At 32.7% G+C, this 24,124-nt stretch overlaps 2 protein-coding genes across 2 annotated transcripts; one reads left to right on the top strand and one right to left on the bottom strand.

Annotated features, from left to right (window-relative positions):
* The first annotated feature begins 7,395 nt into the window (after nt 1–7,395).
* Nucleotides 7,396–16,082, top strand: LOC107625504 (2-oxoglutarate-dependent dioxygenase DAO). The gene is made up of 3 exons (XM_016328149.3): nt 7,396–7,805; nt 13,660–13,975; nt 15,624–16,082. The coding sequence occupies exons 1-3, from the start codon at nt 7,471–7,473 to the stop codon at nt 15,867–15,869; spliced, it is 897 nt and encodes a 298-aa protein (XP_016183635.1). The 5' UTR covers nt 7,396–7,470; the 3' UTR covers nt 15,870–16,082.
* Nucleotides 16,083–16,718: 636 nt separating this feature from the next.
* On the bottom strand, nt 16,719–19,301 carry LOC107625505 (pentatricopeptide repeat-containing protein At1g74630-like). Its single transcript, XM_088503533.1, has one exon. The coding sequence runs from the start codon at nt 19,131–19,133 to the stop codon at nt 17,550–17,552; it is 1,584 nt and encodes a 527-aa protein (XP_088359659.1). The 5' UTR covers nt 19,134–19,301; the 3' UTR covers nt 16,719–17,549.
* Between the last annotated feature and the right edge of the window lie 4,823 nt (nt 19,302–24,124).

A 24,124-nucleotide genomic window follows, 5' to 3' on the forward strand; every position in this document is an offset into this window, starting at 1 on the left:
GGCAGAGCAGACCGGCGGAGCAGAAGGAAGATGCAGGCCGCCGGAGCAGAAGAAAGCAGAAGCACATGCACGAGAGGAGGCGCCACGGTGGCCCAAAAGAAAATTAACAAACGAGGGCAACGATGGCAAGAGAGGTAATGCCCGCAGGAGGTTTGCCTTTTGTAATTCTTTCCATCTTCCATTATCTCTCTATGAATTAACAAATTATTATTTTATTTTTTCTGAGTTACTTAAACAATTACAAAATACTGTTTTTTATTGACAATGATTACGGAAAGAGAAAAAAAAAGGAAAAGGAGAACTGGGGATGAATTGGGAAAGGAGAAGGGGAGCATGGAAGGAAAAGGAAGAGAAAAATTGGGGAAGGAAAAAGGAACCGTGGAAAGAAAAGGAAAAGGAGAACTAGGAATGGGGAAAAAGAATGGAAAGAGAAAGGGGAGCGTGGAAGGGGTAGGGGAAGGGGAAGAGGAAGAGGAAGAGGAAGGAGAACTAAGAAAGGGTTGGGGAAGAGGAAAGGGAAAAGGAAACCGGGGAAGGGGGGAGGTGTGTATTTTTTTTTAAATATAAAACGACGTCATTTTAGTCCTTTCTAATGGTAAGGATGGACGAAAATTATTTTAGGGACTACTATGAGTCTCGGAGAACAACTTCGAGGCCGAAAAAATTATTTTAAGAACTACTATGAGTCCCGGAGAACAATTTCAGAGACGAATTTGAGTAATTATTAACTTTAGGATCACTTTGAGGCTCGAGTGCAAGTTCAGGGACCACTTTGAGACTTAACTCAGATTTGGATCAAATTTTTTTGAAATCAAGTTGTGAAATCAGGTTTCATTTTCGAAGACAATGAATGATGCAAGTTAACACTGTCAATCGAACCAGGACAAATTTGATTATTATTTTGAAACGAATCAAGTGGATGAAATTTGGTTCGAACCTCGTTAATATAGTTCGTTAGTAGTTTATGCTGGTGTAGTTATTTTGTCTACTAGTTGAATAATTTCGTTTTTCTTTGTAAAAATCAGTGTTCATGGTTGAAGGTTTGAAATTGAATAGAATGTTAGAATTTTGAATTGTTTTTTCCATGAATCTATTTATGTTACGTTTAATGGTAGTTTCGGTACATTTTGAAACACAATTTGGTATAACATAGAATTGTTTTTTGGTGTTATACTTGTAAGTTTTGGGTATTTTTTGTGTCTATTTGTCCTAAAAGTTGAAATGACTTTTAACACACTTGAATAAGTTGCTGCTGTTTTGTCTTTTTTTTCTCCTTTTTTCTTATTTTTCTCTTTTATTATCGTTATTGTCATTATCGTTGTCTTCTTTTTATATGTATAACAGTTCAAATCTATAATACATTAAAATTTTTTAATGATAACGACACATAAACAAACTCAGTTTAAAACAAATGCAAACTACAAATACACTTTATTTAAAATTTAGATGTGTAGCATAACTATAAAATTTAAGAGAATTTTGTATGTATATTAAACTCTTTCTCTTACATCTTTTAAATTTAATTTTATTTATGATGTGCAAACTACAAATTTATTAATTAGTCGCAACCATTTTAATTTCTTGGAGTAGGTAGCGACTACTAGGCAATGAAACTGCTGATGAAGGAACAAAGAAACCTAGCTATTAGCTATATACTTCATTTGAATCAAGATAGGTAGATATCTCTGTTGATGTAATTATCGTACATTTTTTTTAATGTGTAAAAGCAAAATCTAAATTAGTATAATCTTCATAAATATTTTCAGTATATAATAAGTCCTATGCATTGGTGATGAATATATAAACCATTTTGATTTTAAGGTAGAATAACGTCCGATCCTAATTTCATCTATAGTAGTTGGCTGAATTACGATGACAAGTGGAATCAAAATAGGCCCTTACATGGGGTTACAAAGACTTTTGTACAGAAAGTCGGATTTTTTTCATTTATAAAATAAAAAAATTTATTATTTTCTCAAATACGTTTTTTAAATTTTAATTTTTCACATATAATTTTTGTTTTAGTATTTGGGTAAGTTCGTCGGACCTCAACGAACTCTAAAAAACTTAGCAAATTCGCTTTAAATTCAATGAACTCTATAAAAATTATAGAGTTCGTCTCACCCTCTTCCAAACTTTCTTTAAAATTTTTAAATCACACGTCTTTAATTTATATCATCTTCTTCAAAAAATATATAGATCTATAAAGTATAAATAATATATAGGAGTATATAAAAATACACAAACAATAAATATAATTTTTTCAAAAAAAAATTTAAATTATAAATTAAGAAAAACAAATCATATTTAACAATGGCAACCATTATTATCGTCTTAAAAAATATATGAATACAGCGGAATAAGTCATATTTAACAAAAAAATTTTAATTATAAATAAAAAAAATAACTACTTCCTAAAATAAAATACGACTTATTCATGTGTATTCTTGTGTACTCTTATATATTTTTGTGTACCAAAAATAAAATACATAAAAATACACAAGAATAAATCGTATTTTATTTTTAAAAAATAATTTTTTTTAATTTATAATTAAAAGAATTCTTGTTCCTAAAAACATATAATTACTCCTGAAAACTCTTAAATATGATTAGAGGTGGTTTCGTAACACCACTGGAAATGCCAAAGATAAAGAGAAGAGAAAAATGTTTTGAACATTTACTTTTTTTTATACATTATTATATTGATATTCATGTCATTTATCTGGTATCTTTTTATTCTATGTTTAAAATATATTTATGTCACTAAAAATAATTATTTTCAATAATTAACACCTGAATAGTTATTAAACAATAATAAAAAATAATTTATATTATTAGTGCATTAAAATTAAACTCTTAAATAAAATGTAAATAGTAGATATAGTAATTTTTGAATAAATATAAAAAGTAAAAAAATATTTATTTAAAGAAGAAGGTAACACATCATAGTGAGAGTGGTGAAATAAGAGGTCTTTAAAGAAGGTGTTGAGAAATGAGAAATGAGAAATGAGGGAACACTTGTGAGTTGGGATGTGACTGGTTGAAAGGGAACTTTCCAAAAATGGAATAAGGTCCACGTGCTATTATTGTTGACGCAGACAGTGTTCGGCCCAAATAGGCAAAGTTTCTGGCAGCCCGTGTTCATAATGGGTCCCACAACATTCAACTCTTTGGACTTTGGAATATCAATGGGGCTAATTTTTTGTGATATGAGACCAAGTTTGGTGTAATGTTGGGTTATAAAATTTGGGGGAGTTTTACACTGTTGTGACGGCGTTTAGGTGAAGGAAAGAAATCGGACGGTCCGATTTATTGCAGTTGAAAGGGGACACAAATCGGACCGTCCGATTTGTGATTTATGGAAGGCAGTGCATGGAAATCGGACCCACTGATTTCATGCTTTACATTCAAATTTTTTTGGGTCCAAAGAAATCGGACCCAGCGATTTTTTTGCTGGATGAGAAAAAATTTTATAAGTCATAAAATCGGACCCAACGATTTCTAAACCATGACACTTGCGCTATGTACTCTCATACCCATGTGATACTCCATCTTCTTTCAAATATGAAAAATAAAAACTCTATGAAGGGTCCCTCAACTCACTTATTTTCAAAGTTCAGAAAATCGGACCGGTCATCAAACCGTTCTAATTACTGGTTCATTGGTTTATTGGTCTAATCGGTCCAACCAGTGGTTCAACCGAAAAAACCGTTTTAGAATAAAATAATAAATAAATTATAAATATACATCCTAAAATATAATTATAGTCTAACAGCAATTCTGCCTAGAGCAATTAACAAAAAAAATCAAACATTCCATAAATGGCTCGTTCACTTATTAGGATTATGTATGAATTACAAATCTAATTTTAGTTCCAACTAATCTCAAAATTTACAACATGAACTAAGGCTTACATTTTCGCTCAGTCCATTAGCATTTCTTCCCAAAGATTTGGGATCATGCAAGTGTTTGATTACAAAGAAATTGTAGTGTACTATGTACGAATATAGGTATCAGCATGGTTCATCCACTGTGTAGACAAGTCTTTGCCAAACTTTTGTGTTCTTTTTTGGGACCATCAGTGAAGCTATGATCAGTGTCATGTTCTTTGAATGTTCAAATAACAGGTTTTCGCACCCATCATGATAAGCCTCTCCACCATGAATAACTCTTAATTGTTCTCAATCAAGGGATCCAGGAGATGACTATAGTTTGAATGATATGCCATTTTGTACCTGCGAATCTGAATTTGAATCATCGTGAACATCAATAGAATTTAATCTGAGCCGAAAGCTACATCGAGATACAAAACCTTTAAAGAGTCATTGTTCCATGAATTATAAGAGTATTGGTTCAATTATGCTCACAGCAATTCTGCCTACAGTATTCAGCCATTCAACAATATTACAAAACAGAGTAAGTTTCCACTTTCCAGCATTAACAAAACAGAGTAACAAATTAACAATTACAAAGCAGCAAAAGTGCAAAACACTAAAACAGCAATAAATTGAACAAAAATCGCGTAACGGGTACACTAGGAACGTCTTCATGTTTCTGTATCAACTGAGGAAAAAAAGGAACGAAGAAGATGAGCAGAGGACCGAAGAGGCGAAGAACGAAGAAGATGAGCAGAGGAAGTTCAGAGAAGATGAAGACCACGAGTCACTCACCTGGGTTCGATGGAGGGCTACTGGTGTTGAGGACCAGGCGACGATGAAGACGATAAGAGGGTTACTGGTGTTGAGAAGTTGAAGACGATGGAGGGCTACTGGGCTGGGAACCAGGCGACGATAGAGGGCTACTGGTGCTGAAGATCAGGCGACGGCGGTGGCGCTGACGACCTCAGACTGCGGCAACGATAGAGGGCTACTGGGCGACGATGGAGAGGAACTTCAGAGGGCTAGGGTTCACTCACTGTGAGACTGAGATGAATGAATGGGGGTGGGGGTGCCAGGTCGGGTAGGTTTTCATTTTTTTTTATTTTTTTTAAATAATTAAGAAAACGGCGTCGTTTAAAGGAACCAGCCGGTCACCGGTCCGACTCAACCGGCCGGTTTTTGGCCGGTTCACCGATTTCAAGCGGTTCTTTCTCTAACGGTTTTTAAAGGAGGACCGGACTGCTTACATCGCCGATTCGCGGTTAAACCGGTCAAACTGGCCGGTCCGCTCCGATTTTCAGAACCTTGCTTATTTTGAAACTTAAACAAACTTTTACTTGCATTCTACTCCCATAATTACTTCATCATCCTCAATTCTTTCTTTTGAAAAAATAAATAATTTATTGACCAATCATATTTTTAATTAATAACTCTATTTCTATCTTCTTTCCTTCACAAAAGTGAGCATATTTAATTTGATTGGCTAGTTAGTTTGCTTGTTTTTTCTTATATTAAGTATATGATTGTAGGTAATATATATGGAAAAGTATAGGTAGACAATGAAAATATTAAACAATATGAACAATAGATATATTGGATGTTCATTTCACTAGGTGTACGAATGATTATTCTAATATTAAAATTTAGGTGGATAATTTAAAGTGTAATGTATTTTTATTTGATTAGTAGTTGTTCATATTGTTCAAAAAAATCATTAGTTACCTAGTATAACCCAATATATATATATATATACAAATTTTCTATTATCAAAAACTTATTTAATCCTAAATAATATGGTAATTAAAAAACAAGAAAAAAATTAAAAGATAAATATTTTATTGCATGCATAAATTTTAATATTAAAACAAATTATAATGTTTTGTAGAGACATTTAAGTTCCCCCATGACACACGCGCAAATGAAAATAGTTTATAGGTGACTAATAATGGTAGTGTGACATTACATTACCTTACTTAGGGTGAAATGCTCTCTAGTTTTGTAGAACAAAGATGTTGCGATTTTCAATGTTTTTCTGATCCTTTAATATATTTGTGCTGTGATGGAAATTTTTGATGGTATGATATGGCATGAGCACTTTTGTGGCCCAACAAGAACAAAGGCTCTTCCACTTCTACTGTCCTTCCCAATCGAGTTGCAATTGCAGTTCAACCTTGAAAGATAAATAATAAAATAAAAAAAGAAACAACTAGTTAGAAATTTTCTCTTGGACTTTGTTTCATTCTTTGTTTTCACCAACAGTACAATATTTTGGGTTTATGATTACGATTTTTTTTTGTTATGGTTTTTTAGGGTAACAAAAAAAAAGTAATAGTCACGGTTTTTTTAAAAAAGATGATCATAGAGTAACCTAAAAGGGTTTATAGTCACGGTTTTGGAGGGTGGACTAAAAGAATTTATGATCACGGTTTTATCACGTGACCATAAATTGATAAAAAAACGTGGCCTAAAGTGTCAGAATTTAAACATTACAACCGTGACTATAGAAACCGTGATCATAAATAAAAAAACATGACCATAGATCTATGGCTACGAGAGAATAGGCCACAGCAAAAAAAACTGTGATCATAGACCTATAATGAGCCTTTTCACTAACTTTCACTGTGACTATAGACCTCTTTTTTTGTAATGTAAAGTCGCAAAGTCGTACATATATAGCTCCACATATGCACATTTTCTGTATCTTGGTCATGATTTTCTTCCACCGTACCGAAGGTTGCTTCTTTCAGGTAATTTTTCAAAAGAAATTACGATAGAAATGATGAATTGACATTGACGACACATTGCATGAATTAATTAAGAAGATAGTATTGGTGTTAATTAAATACTGAAAAATGTAGGGTAGATTGGGAAATTAAAGGCACACAAGTGGGGCACCATGATTGAATGGAAGTAAAGGCATCTACGTAGGTGGTCGGTGGTCTCTATCAAACCAAGTATTGAGGCAGTTACTCAGATTTTTCACTATATATAATAGAAAAATGATAGGACCTTTAGAATTTATTAATTTTAATTTTTATTTAATTATTAATTTAATTTTTTATTTTAATAATTTAATAATATATTTTATTTTATATTTTTAATTAATAATTATTTAATAACAAAAAATAATAAATTTTAATGATCTTTTAATATTTTTTTATATAATAATGGATCAGACTAATTGTATATCAAATATAAATCATTAAATCAATCGTTCAAATAAAAAATATACTAAAATATAAAATATATATTAAAAAGTAAATTAAATAATATATACTTATATATAAATATATAATATTAATTATAGTTAACTTTTTGTATATATAGATTTTTTAAAAAATATTATTTATATATTAAAATTAACTATTAAAATACATAATTTAATTTATTTTTAATTTTTTAATATACATTTTAACTAATTTTAATAGTTGATTTATATTTTTGGTACACAGTAAGTATAATTGAGATTATTTTTAAATTTTAATAACCAAGTGGCACTAATCCAATTTTTACGGGAACGAGCTGTTATATTCATGTGCAACTACCACGTGTAGCCACACATAAACCCAAAAGCAAAGACAAAGAAAACATAATGGAGGTTCCTGTAGTAGATTTTCAGCAACTCAGGAACAAAGAGGAGGAGTTGAAGAAGCTAAGAGAGGCATGTGAGAGATGTGGGTGCTTCAGGATCATCAACCACACGGTTCCAGAAACACTCATGGCGGATATGAAATCAGTGGCAAAGTATCTTCACGACCTCCCCGTGGAGATCAAGACGAAGAACAAGCCAGTGATCCCTGAATCTGGCTACAGGCCACCATCTGAAATAAGTCCTTTCTATGAGGGGTTGGCACTCTATGACATTCACAAGTCGCCGCAGTCTGTGGACCAATTCTGCTCTCAATTGGGTGTGCCACCAAAGCAGAGGTCAGTACTCGGTTGTTTCTTATTGTTGTTATTTTTTATTTTATTTTATTTTTTTCTTATTTGAGGTTCAAAGTTCAATCATTCAAATTGAATGGATCCACAGCTAGAGACTCCTACAACCAAAGGTAACGGAACCTATTACAAATTTTTTCAGACTTTTGGAGAAGTCAATCCAATCCGACCCTACACTATCAAAACAGGATCGGAAATTTATACTAAAAAAAAAAAGAGAATAGAAAAATAAATTGCAGAAAAAGACAATATTCTTTCTTTAAAGAAATTTCCAATCATGCTTGTAACAAAATTATTTTTTAAAAACAAAAGTCAAATAAAAGAAAACGAACGGCCGTGCGTGTCGGGCCCAGAGGCCAGGCAGTGCCGAGCCTAGAGGGAGGCAGAACGGGCAGATCGATCTGAGGTGACAACAGAAGGAGCAGAACTCGAACAGAGGCAACGGCGGAAACTACGAGAAACCAGCGGAGACACATCGAGGAATGAGCATCGGCGGTGAAGGAAGGCAAATCGCAGAGCAGAGAAGTACGAGGAGGTGTGGGCTTGGAGAGTCGCTAGGGGCCAGGAGAGATCGAGAATTGGAGATAGTGAAGCTAGAAAGAGAAAACATACTAAATTAACGTAAATTATTGATAAAAAGTAAAAACATTTTTCAGAAAATTAAACGTGAAAAATGCTAATTTCACATTTATACCACAATCATTATTAATTAATAATAAGATAATGATTAATTTTTCGCTTTTTAATTTTTATATTGAGAAAACAGTAAAGTTATTCATGGTTGTTGGAACTTTATGTATTATCCAAAGATGTGAAAGATGACTATCAAATCAACAAATTCCAAGATCGGATTTTGAGTTTTTTAACCATAAAATTGACCTACCGATGTGCTCTAAACTTCCCAAAAAAAAAAAAAATCTAGTCACACGATACTTAAGATTCGATTTGTTCATCACCCGGATTTAAATTCACTAAACTCAAATTGAATCCTAAATTTTCTTTCCTCCACAATTTTGAGTCTCTGATCTGTAAATTTTTATTAAAAGATATATATATCTCCATATCCATTAAAATCACGACAATAAACATAACAGTAAAAAACACGTCATGGAAATTTATACTAAAAAAATTAGCCTCAATTTCTATCCAAGAACTCCTGTAGAGAAGTAGCATCAACACAAGTTATTCTATTCAGATTTTGCCCCTTTGCTATCGATCTCCATGTATGTCTGCCAAAAACAGAATTTATTAGCATGTTGGAAATGAAGTTACGGCTTTTTTATTTAAATAAAATAATAGAAGATCAATTTTACGTGAATCCCCTGAATGAAATTTTAAAACGTGAATCTCTTAAACTATATAATATATAAATCGTCTCAGGGTGATGTGAGTTAGATAAGTATGAAATATGTTATCCTAGGATAATTTATGCATGAAATTTATTGGACAAATGCACATAAATCGTCCCAACCCAATGTATTTTTTAAGTTATATGTAAATCGTACCACCTTAGCATGAGTTACATTTTTCCACCTAAAGCCCACAATTTTAACACGATTTACGTGTAAATACACAACTCAGCACTCAGACACGATTTACGTGCAAATTCAAAACTAATAGATATTAGATATATTTAAACATAATTTTAATTTGTACTTAAATATTGGTAGGTTGAATGTTAATTTTTCAATTAATTTAGGAAGTGAAAATTTTAATTAGTTATAAAAAACGAATATAAAAAATGATTTTGTTACAACAAATATTTATTTTCTAAAATAATTAAAAAAGCTTCATTGTAAAGATAAATTATTGTGTATGAATAATTCTATTTTTATTTCAAAGATAATATCTAAAAAAAATTAAAGAATTTAAATGTTTTAAAATAAAAAAATTATTAAAATGATCAAATAAAAATTAACATCATTAAATTTGTAATTTTTATAAAATATATATTTTATTATTTTATTTTTAAAAATTAATTTTAATTTAATTTTTTATTTATCAATTTATTCAATTTAAAAGATTTTAATCTAAGATTAAATATTAGAATAATCAAGAAAATAGCACTAATTTGGCCAAATAGCAATCAATAATTGGATATTTAAAGGATACAAGTAACATCAGTATACAACCAAAATGAAAAAATCAAAATACATAGTAAATGTAGAATTCAACAAAAAAAAAAAAACGATTAAATTGACTACTTGATGTACTAAAATTAATTTTGTAAAATATTTATTGTGTGAATACCTGTAGATATAGATCAAATTCATTTCAATATCCTATTAAAACTAAAATGGAGTTTACCTCAATTTTAAAACCTAATTCAAGAAATAAAAATATTTTTATATTCATAAATTATGTAGACATATAAGTATATAACTATAAAAATATAACTATCTGAACATAATATAAACAAATTTTGGACTTATAACAAATTTTTGGATATAACTATCTAATACTTGATTAAAATTTTTAAATTGATAAAATAATAAAATAAAAAATTAATTTTTTAAAAATAAAATACTAAAATATATATTTTATAAAATTACAAATTTAATAATGTTAATTTTTATTTTATCAAAATAATAATTTTATTATTTAAAATATTTAAATTCTTTAATTTTGTTAGATATTGTCTTTGAAATAAAAATAGAGTTATTCATAGTTTATACACAATAATTTAGTCTTTTAAGTGAATTTTTTTTATTTATTTTAGAAGATAAATCTTTGGTGTAACAAAATTATTTTTTATATTTATTTTTTTAACTAATTAAAATTTTTACTTCCTAAATTTATTGAAAAATTAATATTCAACTTAAAAATATTTAAGTACAAATTAAAATTATGTCTAAATATATCTATTAGTTTTGGATTTGCACGTAAATCGTACTTGGATGTTGAGGTTGTGTATTTGCACGTAAATGGTGCTAGGGTTATGGGTTGTAGGTGAAAAAACGTAATCCATAATAAGGTGGGATGATTTACATACAACTTGAAAAACACATTGGACTTGGATGATTTATGTGCATTTGTCCAATAAATTTCATGCATAAATCGTCTTAGGGTAACATGTTTCATGCATTATCTAATTTATATCTGGGACAATTTATATATTATATAATTTAGGGAATTTACGTTTTAAAATTTCATTTATAAAATTCACCTAAATTTGATCTTCTTTTATTTTATTTAAATTAAAAAGCCTGAAGTTATTGATCTATATATCATTTTAGGATGCCTAGATTTATTAAGTAGCGATTTATGTATAACTCTGTTGATATTTGCTAGCTCGTTACTCATGGCAGATGTTTAATTTTATAAAAATACTAAAATTTACCATCGTCCTATAATGATTTATGGAGAATGTTAGGGGAACAATAAAAATTTTGAACAACATGAACAACCACCAATCAAATGAAAATACACTACACTCTAATTTAATGTTACTAATTAAATTTACTATTTTAACCCTATTAATTCACATTGTTTACACATTGTTCAAAAATCTTATTGATTACCTATACTTTTCCATGATTTATATATAACTTCTTTTTCCAAATTTAAATATTAATAACTGTAGGATATAGATTTTAATCATTTCATGAACAAATATCAATATCTAATATTGTATAGTAATTTATATATAATAATTTTATTCAAAATTCCTTGTTTTTCATAGGGTGTTGGAATTTATAAAAAAATGTTAAAATCCAACATTCTAAAACGATTTTTATTGATACAAAAAAGTTAAGTATAATTTTAGTTTGTGTAGTTTTGACCGAAAATCAAAATCCTTATTCCTTACTAAAGTGTTTGTTTTTTTCATTCAAAATTATCTCAAATCCTGAATTTTATTTTAAAATTATTCTTTCCTAATTTACAAACAAAAAATACCTTTTTTTTCACTTTTTTACCGGGGACGGATGTGCCTGCGTGGTTGTAGAGACGAGCGGCTCTATTATAATTTAAAATTTTTTTAATAGTTTATGATAATAATATTTATTTGTCTCCGTTAAATTATAAAATTTGATTTCATAATAATTTTTTATTTAATTTTTGATACTTCATAATCAATTTAAGAATTTTATATTAGATGTCATGGGAGTGATCAATTTTCAATTTAAATGAAATTTGTTCTTTTTTTTTAAGAAATTGATGCGAAAGAATATTATTTATTTATTTTTATATTAATTTTATTTTTTTGTAGCAACTACATTAATTGAAAAAATATTTTTAACTATAAATTTCAATAAGAGTTATAAATTTCTTAATAATAGTTTATATATATATAGAAGAGTAAGACTGCACATTTAAATTTTTTTATGAAATAAGTCTAATCAAGTGACTGTTTATATTATTCTAGACTAACTTAATTGGTCACCAAAAAAAAAGGACTAATTTAATTAGACTTAGTTAACAAAAAGAATTGGATGTATAATATTATTTTATATAAAAAAAAAAATATTAAAAAATAATTACTCAATTTCTTTAAAATATAAAATTTAAATAATAAAATTTTAAATTATATGTTATTATTTAAATTACTATTTTAATCTTTTAATTTATAAATTAAATATTTTAAAAATTAATATATACATAAATCTATGTCATAATTTGCTGGATTCGGTCACTGTTTCTCACCAACGTTTTTTACCTTTGCTCCAATCATCACCAACACCCGTCATCTAGAGAGTACAAAACAGAGAGAAATAAAGAGAGAACAATAGAAAAGGAGAAGGGGAAAGACAGAACCAAATAGAGAAAGATAAAGAGAGAGAGAGAGAGGAAGGAGGCAGCAACATTGATGGAAGCACTGCCGCTATCGTCGTTGCCACTGCTGCATATGGAGCCCGCCGCCGAAGAATAGATCGCCGGAAACATCCAATGTCAAATTCTCTTTTCGTTTTCCACCTCGCTAGAGCTCCGCGGAAGAATATGGCACATGATTGCTCCCTCCCGGTGGACATCTCGATGTACACTGCGGTCTGCAGCTTCCTTGATCTCACGATCCTCAGCTTCCCGTCGCCTCTCTGTGTCTTTGCTGTTCTTTGAATTTTTTAAAAATTAAATATTATTGGTATTGTTGTTATTGTTATAATTGTTGTTGCTGTTGCTGTGGGTAAGAAGGGGTGCTAGTGAAGGTGTCAATGGTGTGAGGGGGAGAGGTGATGGAGGCGGTAGAAATGAGGGATGAAAGGTGTTGGTGAGGAGAGTAGGACAAGAGTGGAAAACGTTAGCGAAGAGGAGAAGAAAGAAGGGTATTTTTATCCGAAATTTAGGGAATGATGATTTCAAAATAAAATAATATTATAGATAATTTTAAATGTAAAAAATCTTAGAATTGGTCAAAATCATAAAGACTAAAATATATGAAATCAAATTTGTCTTGCATATCATGATAGTTTTATATTAGTTCAGGAGGATAGCACTCAGCCAATCAAAGCCAAAAACGTAGGTCAATGCATGCATGCATAACTAACTGTCATGTATGTAAAGTTAATTATGCTGGAGCTGCTACTAGTTGCTGAAGTTAGTTGTAGTAACTAGATATTTAAGAGTGAGTTAAAGAAAATTTGAGTTACAGTCAACCTAAGTTAATTAGCTAGAGTTAGATGTTAGTTAGAATTTCGGTTATGTAAATAAACTTAATTTTGCAGGTTAATTGAATGAGATTCATCAATATTTTTCACACTGTCATTTTCTTTTCTTTGCTAGTTGTGCATATTGTCTCTCAACTCTTCTCACTCACCTCAACCAACTCTACCCTAAGAGCATGAGTTTTCACATTGGTAGTTGCGTCTTCTCAGTTTATAAGGTTGTGACTTTGTTTGTTTCACAGGAAAACAATTGAGGCATATGGTGAAGCTGTTAATGACTTGGCAACAAGTGTATCACAAAAAATGGCCGAGTCTTTGGGCGTAGTGAGTACTGATTTTAAGGACTGGCCATTGCTATTTAGGGTTATCAAGTATAGCTTCAATGCAGAAAGCATAGGCTCCGTAGGAATACCGATGCATACGGATACAAGCTTTGTGACCTTACTTCAAGATGATGATAAAGTTGGAGGTCTTGAAATTATGGACCACTCTGGTTCATTTAATGCAGTCCCTCCCCAATCTGGATCCTTCCTTTGTATTATTGGAGATGTTGGACACGTAAGTATGCATAATTTCAATGGTCTTTTAATTTGGCTGAAACAAATTTGGAACTAAATTATTTTCATTATTTTTAAATTATTATTCACTTAATCATGAGAGGTATAAACTTCAACTCATTGATTTCTAGTTGATAAATATCTTATACATGCTTCATACAAAATTTGTTCACTTTTAAACTTTTATTAGTTTAAAAATAATTAGACATTATTAGTTGGAAATCCAACATCCCATATCCTTTTAGGTATAGAATTTAATTTTGAAACATTGTTGGTATAAAACCATTTTACACATATATCTAATCATATAACGCTATATTAATAAAAAAAAAATTATTTTTTATATTAACTGTATGAATGGTCATTCAAGAGAATGATTATGATTGTACAACTCTATAAAATATTTTATACTATTAATATATCAAAATTAAACTCTTCGCTATATTATTGGGTTAATGTTTAAAATGCTTTTGCAAAGATTTTGCATCAATTAATTTGGTCTTTTATATATTTAATGTCTGGTCCTTAAAAGCTATCAATGTGAGTTAAGCTGATTATTCTTTTAATTTCTTGTTGACTTGTCATCGTTAAACATGTGATCGTGAATTAAAAAAATAACCAACTTAACTTATTTTGATAATTTTTAAAAACCAAATTAAAATGTCAAATCTTTTATAGAACTAAATTCACTCAAACATGATGTTTTAACACTAATGAAGGTTTGTTAATCACTTAAAAAAGAGGAGTTGAATGTATGATCTCCTTATAAAATTTGTTCATTTTAATTTCAAATTGGATATGAAACTTCTTTGCTAGTGAATGTCAAGTTAATATTTCAAAAGACAATTTTATTTTATCTCTTCATAAATGATCAGAAACAAAAAATAGAACAAACTTTTTATTTTTAGTTGCTTGTTGCTCTTTTATTTAAATGTGGCCTGTACACTAGCCGAAAAAATTATTCACACAATTTTAAACTTTTGGCCCAATATTACATGTTTGAATATTATCAAATTATTGTTATTATTTTTTCAAACTCAACAATTAATTTAAATATCAAATCTTAAGAAATATTTCAAGTATATCATAAGTTTAAGTGTTTTAATTTTAAATATCAAATCTTAGGAAATATTTCTATTCTTTATATTCTGTTTTTAGTGTTCTATCTATTATGTTCTTAAAATCAAAAGCAACCTATCATCCTTTTATAATTAGTCATTCACATCATCCTCTGTAAAGCGAGCGATATATAAACAAGGTCTCGTGAAATCTCAGCTCAAAAGGCATTATTATATGACTTGGCCAAAAGTGTCCCATAACCTAGAAAGTTATCTTATAATTGACATAAATTATGTTGGAATATATAATTTTTCAAACTTTAATTTGACTAACAATTAGACTGCCAATTTAAGTATCTATGTCCTTTATGCCGTTAAGTATTAATTTGTAAGATATTAAACTTTTAACCATTAAGTATATATTAAAATTAGTTACTAAATTACTAATATATAAAATATAAATATTCATTAAAAATAAATTAAATAATATATATTTATATATGAATACGGCTAATTTTAGTGTACGATCAAAATAGCACTTTTGTAAACTTTTATGTAATGATTATTGATTTGAAATGTATATATGTATAGATATGGAGCAATGGAAGATTTCACAATGTGAAACACCGGGTATTATGCAAGGAAGCAACTACACGTCTTACTTTTGGTGTGTTTATGTTTTCACCAAGGGATGGTAAAATTGATACCCCAACAGAGTTGGTGGACCTTAATCACCCACGGCTATATCGCTCATTCAACTATGAAGATTTAAGGCTGTTTCGAGTTAGCGCACGAGGGGAATTAGCAACGTTCTTGGCCAATGTTGCAAATGTGTAGCTAATATATGGTCACTTTAGAGATATTAATATCATCAAATAAAATTAGTGAAATGACTGGATGCATTGAAGGCTTGGTGCATCAAACTGTGAACTTATTATTAAAATGGTTTCCTTTTATATATAGACTGAACAAGATGGGCATGTTTATGAGTTGAGATCTTGAACAAACACTCAACAAAAAAAAGCTAAGGTAGAGTATGAGTTTGTGAAAGTATACACTGCCTACTTCTCTCCCATTTCTCGTGCTATCTCATGTTTTAGTAGCTGCCACCGCTAGGCGCTAACTTGTCTTGCTTCCTAGTGATGGATGTTAAAAAAATCATGGCATCTGCCAAATGGATGAGTGGTGAAGAGAAGAGGGTGAACCTTCTTAAGAGGCAACACAAAATGACACAGTGATCCCGACGAAATGACATAGTGAACGCACAGTGATTTATTTCCTTAACAATTAAAAAGTCTATCGAATATTTGTCTAAATAGAATTTGGACTACATAAAATGTAGTCATATAATTATGACAAATGTGTTATCAATTGCAAGCTATCGAGGATTATTATTGAAGAACCATAACAATGTAGAGGTAGTGTAGCAAAGGAAGATGAACAACAATAGTAATTTCAGAGTATAAGAAGAAATTAAATGGAAGAATGAAGTAATCAAGGTTGGGATCCAGGTTCACCTGCAGGAGGGAATTTGAAGTAGAAATTGGGAATTTTACAGAAAAGGACAAAGACAGAAGAGAAGGCCAGTAGAGAGGACTCACATCACACACACCCCTCAGCAGGGGCTTTTCTAAGTTTTATAATCCTATGAGAATAAAAATGATACAACAAATTAATTATCTAGAATTTAATTCAAACATGATACTCTATATTCAAATAAAATTTGTGAAGAAATTTACTAAAATGTAAAATGTAAATTTTCAATTCTCTCTAGCTTCTTCACAATCATCACTTCCAACATACTAAATGATATCGACATCAGCAGGGCTTAGCTTCTTCAACCTTTTTAATTAGTAATATTATTACAGAAAAATACTAAGAGCACCATAATTTAGCTGATATATATGATAAAATTCAACTATTTTATTATCTTATCAACTAGTTTTTCCTCCCTCTACATGTGCCGGGAAATGAATTTCAGTCAGTTATATATCTTTCATACTTTTTATAAGGAAGAGCAGAACGAAACATTTTATTTTATGATCACTCATAAAATTCATTGTCCCCGCCATAATTTTGTGTCTGTTATCACTTCCTCCAGATCAAAATCTTATCCAGCTACCCAGCTTTGGCTGCAAACATAAAATGTACTGGGGAGGCATAGGGAACTCGTTTTATACAACTGTGCACATAACCCTTCCCCTCTCCAACCCCACATAAAACATTGACGGCATGTATTAAGACAAAGCAATTACCCAAACCCGAATCATTTGCTAGCCATTCGTTTCAGCAGCAGTTGAAAACCCCCCAACACAAGCATTTGATTTATTCAGAAGCCAAGCAAGGAAATAAATTCTTGTTCCATGGGCAGTTGCTTGAGGATGACCATAACAACGGCTCTCATATCATTATTCCTCCATGTGCAGAGAGCCACAAAAAAAGAGTGGGACATCTCTTCTCTTGGCAACAACTTCCCCCATAAATTGCTCATAATTTAGCTGAATGTACATCAAGAGATCACTCAACCCAGCTAAAGGCCTTCTGCTTTTTTATTTGTTTCTCCTTCATCATGTCCCTTAATTCATTTACCATGCTCCATGTCCCTTTCTCACCTTGGATCTTTGAAAGCATTGAGTAGGAAACAGGATGATTGCTCTCTAGTTTGCGGATTCTTTCCGCAACATACTTCCCAAGTTCTATATTTGAATGCAGGCCACAAGCTGAAAGTAATGCACCCCACAACACCACATCAGGCTCAAAGGGCATAGTCTTGATCAATTTCTCTGCTTTATCAAATCGCCCTGCTCTTCCATACAGGTCCACCATGCAACTATAGTGCTCCATCTCTGCTTGGATCCTATACTTGGCCACCATGTTAGCAAAGTGCTTCTCACCTTCTTCAACAAGACCTGCATGTACACATGCTGATAACACATTCACAAATGTAACTTCATCAGGTGTGACACCAACTCTTTCCATTCTATCAAACTGCTCCAGTGCTTGAGTTGCAAGACCATGCATGGCATAACCACCAATTATCGAGTTCCACGACACCAAATTCTTGTTTTGAATGGACTCAAACACACTAAATGCTGCATCCATATTCCCACATTTTGCATACATATCAACAAGGGATGTCAATGAGATTACATCGTCTGTTATGCCAGACTTGATTAGACAAAGGTGGACTTGCATGCCCATCAGAAGAGAAGGACAACCAGCACATGCATCCAACACACTCGAAAACGTAAAATGATTGGGATGAGCCCCTGACTTAAACATCAAAAGAAAAAGCTTCAATGCATCCATAAATCTCTTGTTTTGCACATACCCACTAATCATTACCGTCCAAGAAACCACATTTCTCTCCCCCATCCTGTTAAATACAGACCTTGCTTTGTTAAGTCTCTTGTTCTTGATATAACCATTGACCAAAGTAGTCCAAGAAATGATGTTTCTTTCGGGCATGAGGTCGAATGCTTTTTGAGCATCGACCATACTTCCTATTTCCATGTAACCGGAAACCAAAGCATTCCAAGATGTTACATCCTTGATCAATATATCATCAAACACACGACCCAAAGCCACCTTCAACCTTAAACTCCCATAAGCTTTGATCAAAGCAGACCCAACAAACACATTCAAGTTGAGTCCCAAATGCAGTGCAAGAGCATGAAGCTGCTGCACCAAAACATCAAAATGAGTACCCATAACTGATCTGAGCAATATGGATAGTGTGTAGTCATTCGGCCCAACACCGTCTCTTCCCATTTGCAAGAAACACTGGAAAGACCTGTGAGTGTCCATGGTTCTCTGAAAACCAGCGAGCATGATGTTCCACGAAACGGCATCTCTTTGGGGAATTTGGTCGAATAGGTCATGGGCATGTCGAATTTGATGTTGTTGAACGTAGGCCATCATCATCATGTTCCAGGAAACAAGGGAGCGGGTTGAGGGATTTTCGTCAAACAGTTTGCGTGCTTGGCGTACGTTGTTGTTGCGTACGTAAGCATCTATCATGGAATTGAGCTCTGCTGCTGAAACCGTACGCATGCTACCGGAAAATGGCGTACGCCACAACATGATGTTGAGGTCACGCATGTCTTCGTTAGTTTACTTCTGAACACAGTTTCATCGCTATGGTTATGAAGTTAGCGTTCTACAAAAATTAATTTGGTGGAGGAGCTGAGGCAGGTTCACGGTGTGTGTCCGCGGCTCTGCTTTCCACGTTAATTTGTGGTGCGATAGTAGAGCAAGAGTAAAAAAATGAAAAAACAGACCAAAACCATAAACATTGTTGTGAAATAAAAGATATATATAATAGAGATGTATAAATAGAAGACTCTAGTATTAAAATAATTAGTCCAATAATAATTTATATATATATAATAATATTATATGTTGTAAGGTGTATATATATACAAAGATAGAAAGGAGTATTAAAAATAAAGAGAGAGAGAATCGCATTTGTTTATTGTTACAATCTCAATATAATAAAAATGATTAATATTGCTATTAATATTATATGTAAAGAGTAATAGAAAATAGAATTTAAAATACTTATAAAATAAAAGAAGAGAAAGAACTGTAGTAGAAATATAAAGAGAAGAGTATTTGATTGTAACATAAAGAGAGAGTATTTGATTTTATTATTGTTGTGTATATTCTCTTGCCTCATATCATGCTTTTATAGGCAAAGAGAAGTTTACTTTTCAAACTACATTTATTTCTTTCATCCTAAGAACTTGTTCTCTTCAACGTAGAAAATGGGTTGCCCATTAAATGGACATCCATTCTTATCCTTTCCTAGTCACAACACTCCCCCTTGGATGTCCATTTAGGATTATGCCTCGTTAAAACCTTACTAAAGAAAAACCCAATGGGAAAAAAACTTTAGTGAAGGAAAAAGAGTACAAAATCCTTTGTGATGAGAACTGCCTCATTAAAAACCTTGTCAAGAAAAACCCAATGGGAAAAAACTTGACCAAGGGAAAAAGAGTACAGTCTCCCCCTCTTGCTGACATCATTTAATGTCTCGAAATCGGTGCATCCCAATCTTATGTACCAATCTTTCAAAGGAGGATTTTGGGAGTGACTTTGTAAATAAATCTGCCAGATTGTCACTTGAACGGATCTGTTGGACATCAATTGTCCCTTGATTTTGAAGGTCATGAGTGAAGAAGAATTTGGGAGAAATATGCTTTGTTCTATCACCTTTGATGTATCCACCCTTAAGTTGAGCAATGCATGCTGTATTATCTTCAAACAGGACAGTTGGAGCTATCTTATGATCAATCAGTCCACATGATGATAGAATATATTGAATCAGACTCCTCAGCCAAAAACACTCGCGACTAGCTTCATGAATCGCCAGTATTTCAGCATGATTAGAGGATGTTGCAGCAATCGTCTGTTTCGTGGACCTCCAAGATATAGCTGTACCACCATATGTGAACAGGTATCCTGTTTGAGATCTCCCTTTATGTGGATCAGACAAGTATCCAGCATCTGCATAGCCAACTAATTGTGACTTGGATCCATAGGGATAAAACAAACCCATATCAACCGTCCCATGAAGATATCGAAAGATTTGTTTGATTCCACTCCAATGTCTTCTGGTTGGAGAGGAACTATATCTTGCTAGTAAATTCACAGCAAATGATATGTCAGGTCGCGTATTATTAGCAAGATACATTAGCGCTCCAATGGCACTAAGATATGGTACTTCAGGACCAAGGATATCTTCATTTTCTTCTTTAGGACGGAATTGATCCTTTTTCACATCTAAAGATCTTACAATCATTGGGGTACTTAATGGATGTGACTTATCCATGTAAAATCTTTTCAAGATCTTTTCTGTGTATGTTGTTTGATGAATAAAGATCCCACTTTTTATATGCTCGATCTGCAGGCCGAGACAAAACTTAGTCTTTCCAAGATCTTTCATCTCAAACTCTTCTTTTAGAGTTTTTATAATTGTTGGAATCTCTTCAGGAGTCCCAATGATATTTAAATCATCAACGTACACAGCAATTATAATGAATCCAGATGCAGATTTCTTTATGAAAACACACGGGCAGATATCATCATTCTTGAATCCGTTTTTGGCCAGATACTCAGTAAGACGATTATACCACATTCGTCCAGATTGCTTTAGACCATATAAAGATCTTTGCAATTTGACTGAGTATAACCCTTGCGAATATTCATTGGATGGTTTAGATATCTTTAGTCCTTCAGGGACTTTCATATAGATATCACGATCTAATGAGCCGTATAAATAGGCTGTTACCACATCCATTAAATGCATATGCAGTTTATGATATGCAGATAGGCTGACCAAATAACGCAATGTTATCGCATCCACTACGGGGGAATACGTTTCTTCATAATCTATACCGGGCCTTTGTGAAAAACCTTGTGCCACAAGTCGGGCTTTGTAGCGCACAACTTCATTTTTCTCATTTCGTTTTCTCACAAATACCCATTTGTATCCAACAGGTTTTACATCTTCTGGTGTACGGACTACAGGTCCAAAGACTTCACGTTTTGCAAGTGAGTCTAATTCAGCCTTCATGGCTGCTTCCCATTTTGGCCAATCATTTCTTTGTCGACATTCTTCGACTGATCTTGGCTCAAGATCCTTACTTTCATGCATGATATCTAATGCCACATTATATGCAAATATTTCATTGACAATTGTCTTATTTTGATCCAATTTCTCTCCTGTAAAGACATAATTTATCGAGATCTCGTCATTTTCACAATTTTCAGGTACCTGAACGTCTTCTGGCGTTATATCAGAATTTTGGACAACTGCAGGTGTCTTTACTATGTCTTTTTCAACAGGAATCGTATTTACCTCTTTTCTCTTTCGAGGATTTTTATCTTTGGAACCGACAGGCCTGCCACGTTCTGGCGTGTATTTGCTTCAGTGGCAGTTTGTCCAACTGGGACATCAATTCGAATTGGGGCATTTTCCGCCCTGCCACGCTTCTGGCGTGAATTTGCTTCAGTGGCTACTTGTCCTACTGGGACATCAATTCGAATTGAGGCATTTTCCGCTGGTATATACGACTTGGTTATCCTCTTTGTATCGGAAAATGCATCAGGCAATTCATTTGCTATTCTTTGCAAATGTATAATCTTTTGAACTTCCAGTTCACATTGCCCTGATCGAGGATCTAAATGCATCAATGATGATGCATTCCAATTAAGTTCCTTTTCAGGAAACTTATTCTCTCCCCCTAATGTTGGAAATTTTGATTCATCAAAATGACAATCCGCAAACCGGGCTTTAAACACATCACCAGTTTGTATCTCAAGATACCTCACTATAGAGGGAGAGTCATATCCAACATATATCCCCAATTTTCTTTGGGGTCCCATTTTGGTGCGATTAGGTGGCGCAATGGGAACATATATCGCACACCCAAATATTCTTAAATGGGAAACATTTGGCTGCTGGCCAAAAGCTAATTGCATAGGTGATGAGCGGATATTTTATACGCTTTTTGGGGATAATTTCATATAGTTTTGAGTATGTTTTAGTTAGTTTTTAGTTTATTTCCAGTAGTTTTTAGGAAAAATTCATGTTTCTGGACTTTACTATGAGTTGTGTGTTTTTCTGTAATTTCAGGTATTTTTCTGGCTGAAATTGAAGGAGCTGAGCAAAAATCTGATTCAGGCTGAAAAAGGACTGCTGATGCTGTTGGATTCTGACCTCCCTGCACTCAAAGTGGATTTTCTGGAGCTACAGAACTCGAAATGGCGTGCTTCCAATTGCGTTGGAAAGTAGACATCTAGGGCTTTCCAGAAATATATAATAGTACATACTTTGCACAAGAATTGACGACGTAAACTGGCGTTCAACGCCAGCCTTCTGCCCAATTCTGGCGTCCAGCGCCAGAAAAGGATCAAAAACTGGAGTTGAACGCCCAAACTGGCACAAAAACTGGCGTTCAACTCCACAAATGGCCTCTGCACGAAATCTCAGCCCCAGCACACACCAAGTGGGCCCCAGCACACCAAGTGGGCCCCAGAAGTGGATCTCTGCATCATCCATCATAGTCCACTCATATTTTGTAACCCTAGGCTACTGGTTTAGTATTTAAACAACTTTTAGAGACTTATTTTGTATCTCATGACATTTCAGATCTAAACTTTGTATTCTCTGACGGCATGAGTCTCTAAACCCCATTGTTGGGGGTGAGGAGCTCTGCTGTGTCTCGATGAATTAATGCAAGTATTTCTGTTTTCCATTCAAACACGCTTGTTCTTATCTAAGATGTTCATTCGCGCTTAACTGTGATGAAGGTGATGATCCGTGACATTCATCACCTTCCTCAAACCATGAACGTGTGCCTGACAACCACCTCCGTTCTATATCCGATTGAATGAGTATCTCTTAGATTCCTTAATCAGAATCTCCGTGGTATAAGCTAGAACTGATGGCGGCATTCATGAGAATCCGGAAAGTCTAAACCTTGTCTGTGGTATTCCGAGTAGGATTCAAGGATTGAATGACTGTGACGAGCTTCAAACTCCTGAAGGCTGGGCGTTAGTGACAGACGCAAAAGGATAGTAAATCCTATTCCAACCAGATCGAGAACCAACCGGTGATTAGCCGTGCTGTGACAGAGCGCGTGAGCGTAGTTTTCACTGGAAGGATGGAAGGTAGCCATTGACAACGGTGATCCACCAACACACAGCTTGCCATAGGAGGACGTGCGTGCGTGAATCAGAAGACAGAGGAAAGCAGAGATTCAGAGGACAAAGCATCTCCAAAACTCCAACATATTCTCCATTACTGCACAACAAGTAACTTTTAATTTATGCTCTACTGGTTATTCACAATTCAACTGATAAACATAATTGACTTCCTGACTAAGATTTACAAAATAACCATAGATTGCTTCAAACCAACAATCTCCGTGGGATTCGACCCTTACTCACGTAAGGTATTACTTGGACGACCCAGTGCACTTGCTGGTTAGTGGTACGCGTTGTGAAAAGTGTGATTCACAATTCGTGCACCAAGTTTTTGGCGCCGTTGCCGGGGATTGTTCGTGTTTGAACAACTGACGAATTAT

Source organism: Arachis ipaensis, chromosome B2 (assembly GCF_059453495.1).
Source record: "Arachis ipaensis isolate K30076 ecotype BB chromosome B2, ASM5945349v1, whole genome shotgun sequence".
NCBI lineage: Eukaryota > Viridiplantae > Streptophyta > Magnoliopsida > Fabales > Fabaceae > Arachis > Arachis ipaensis.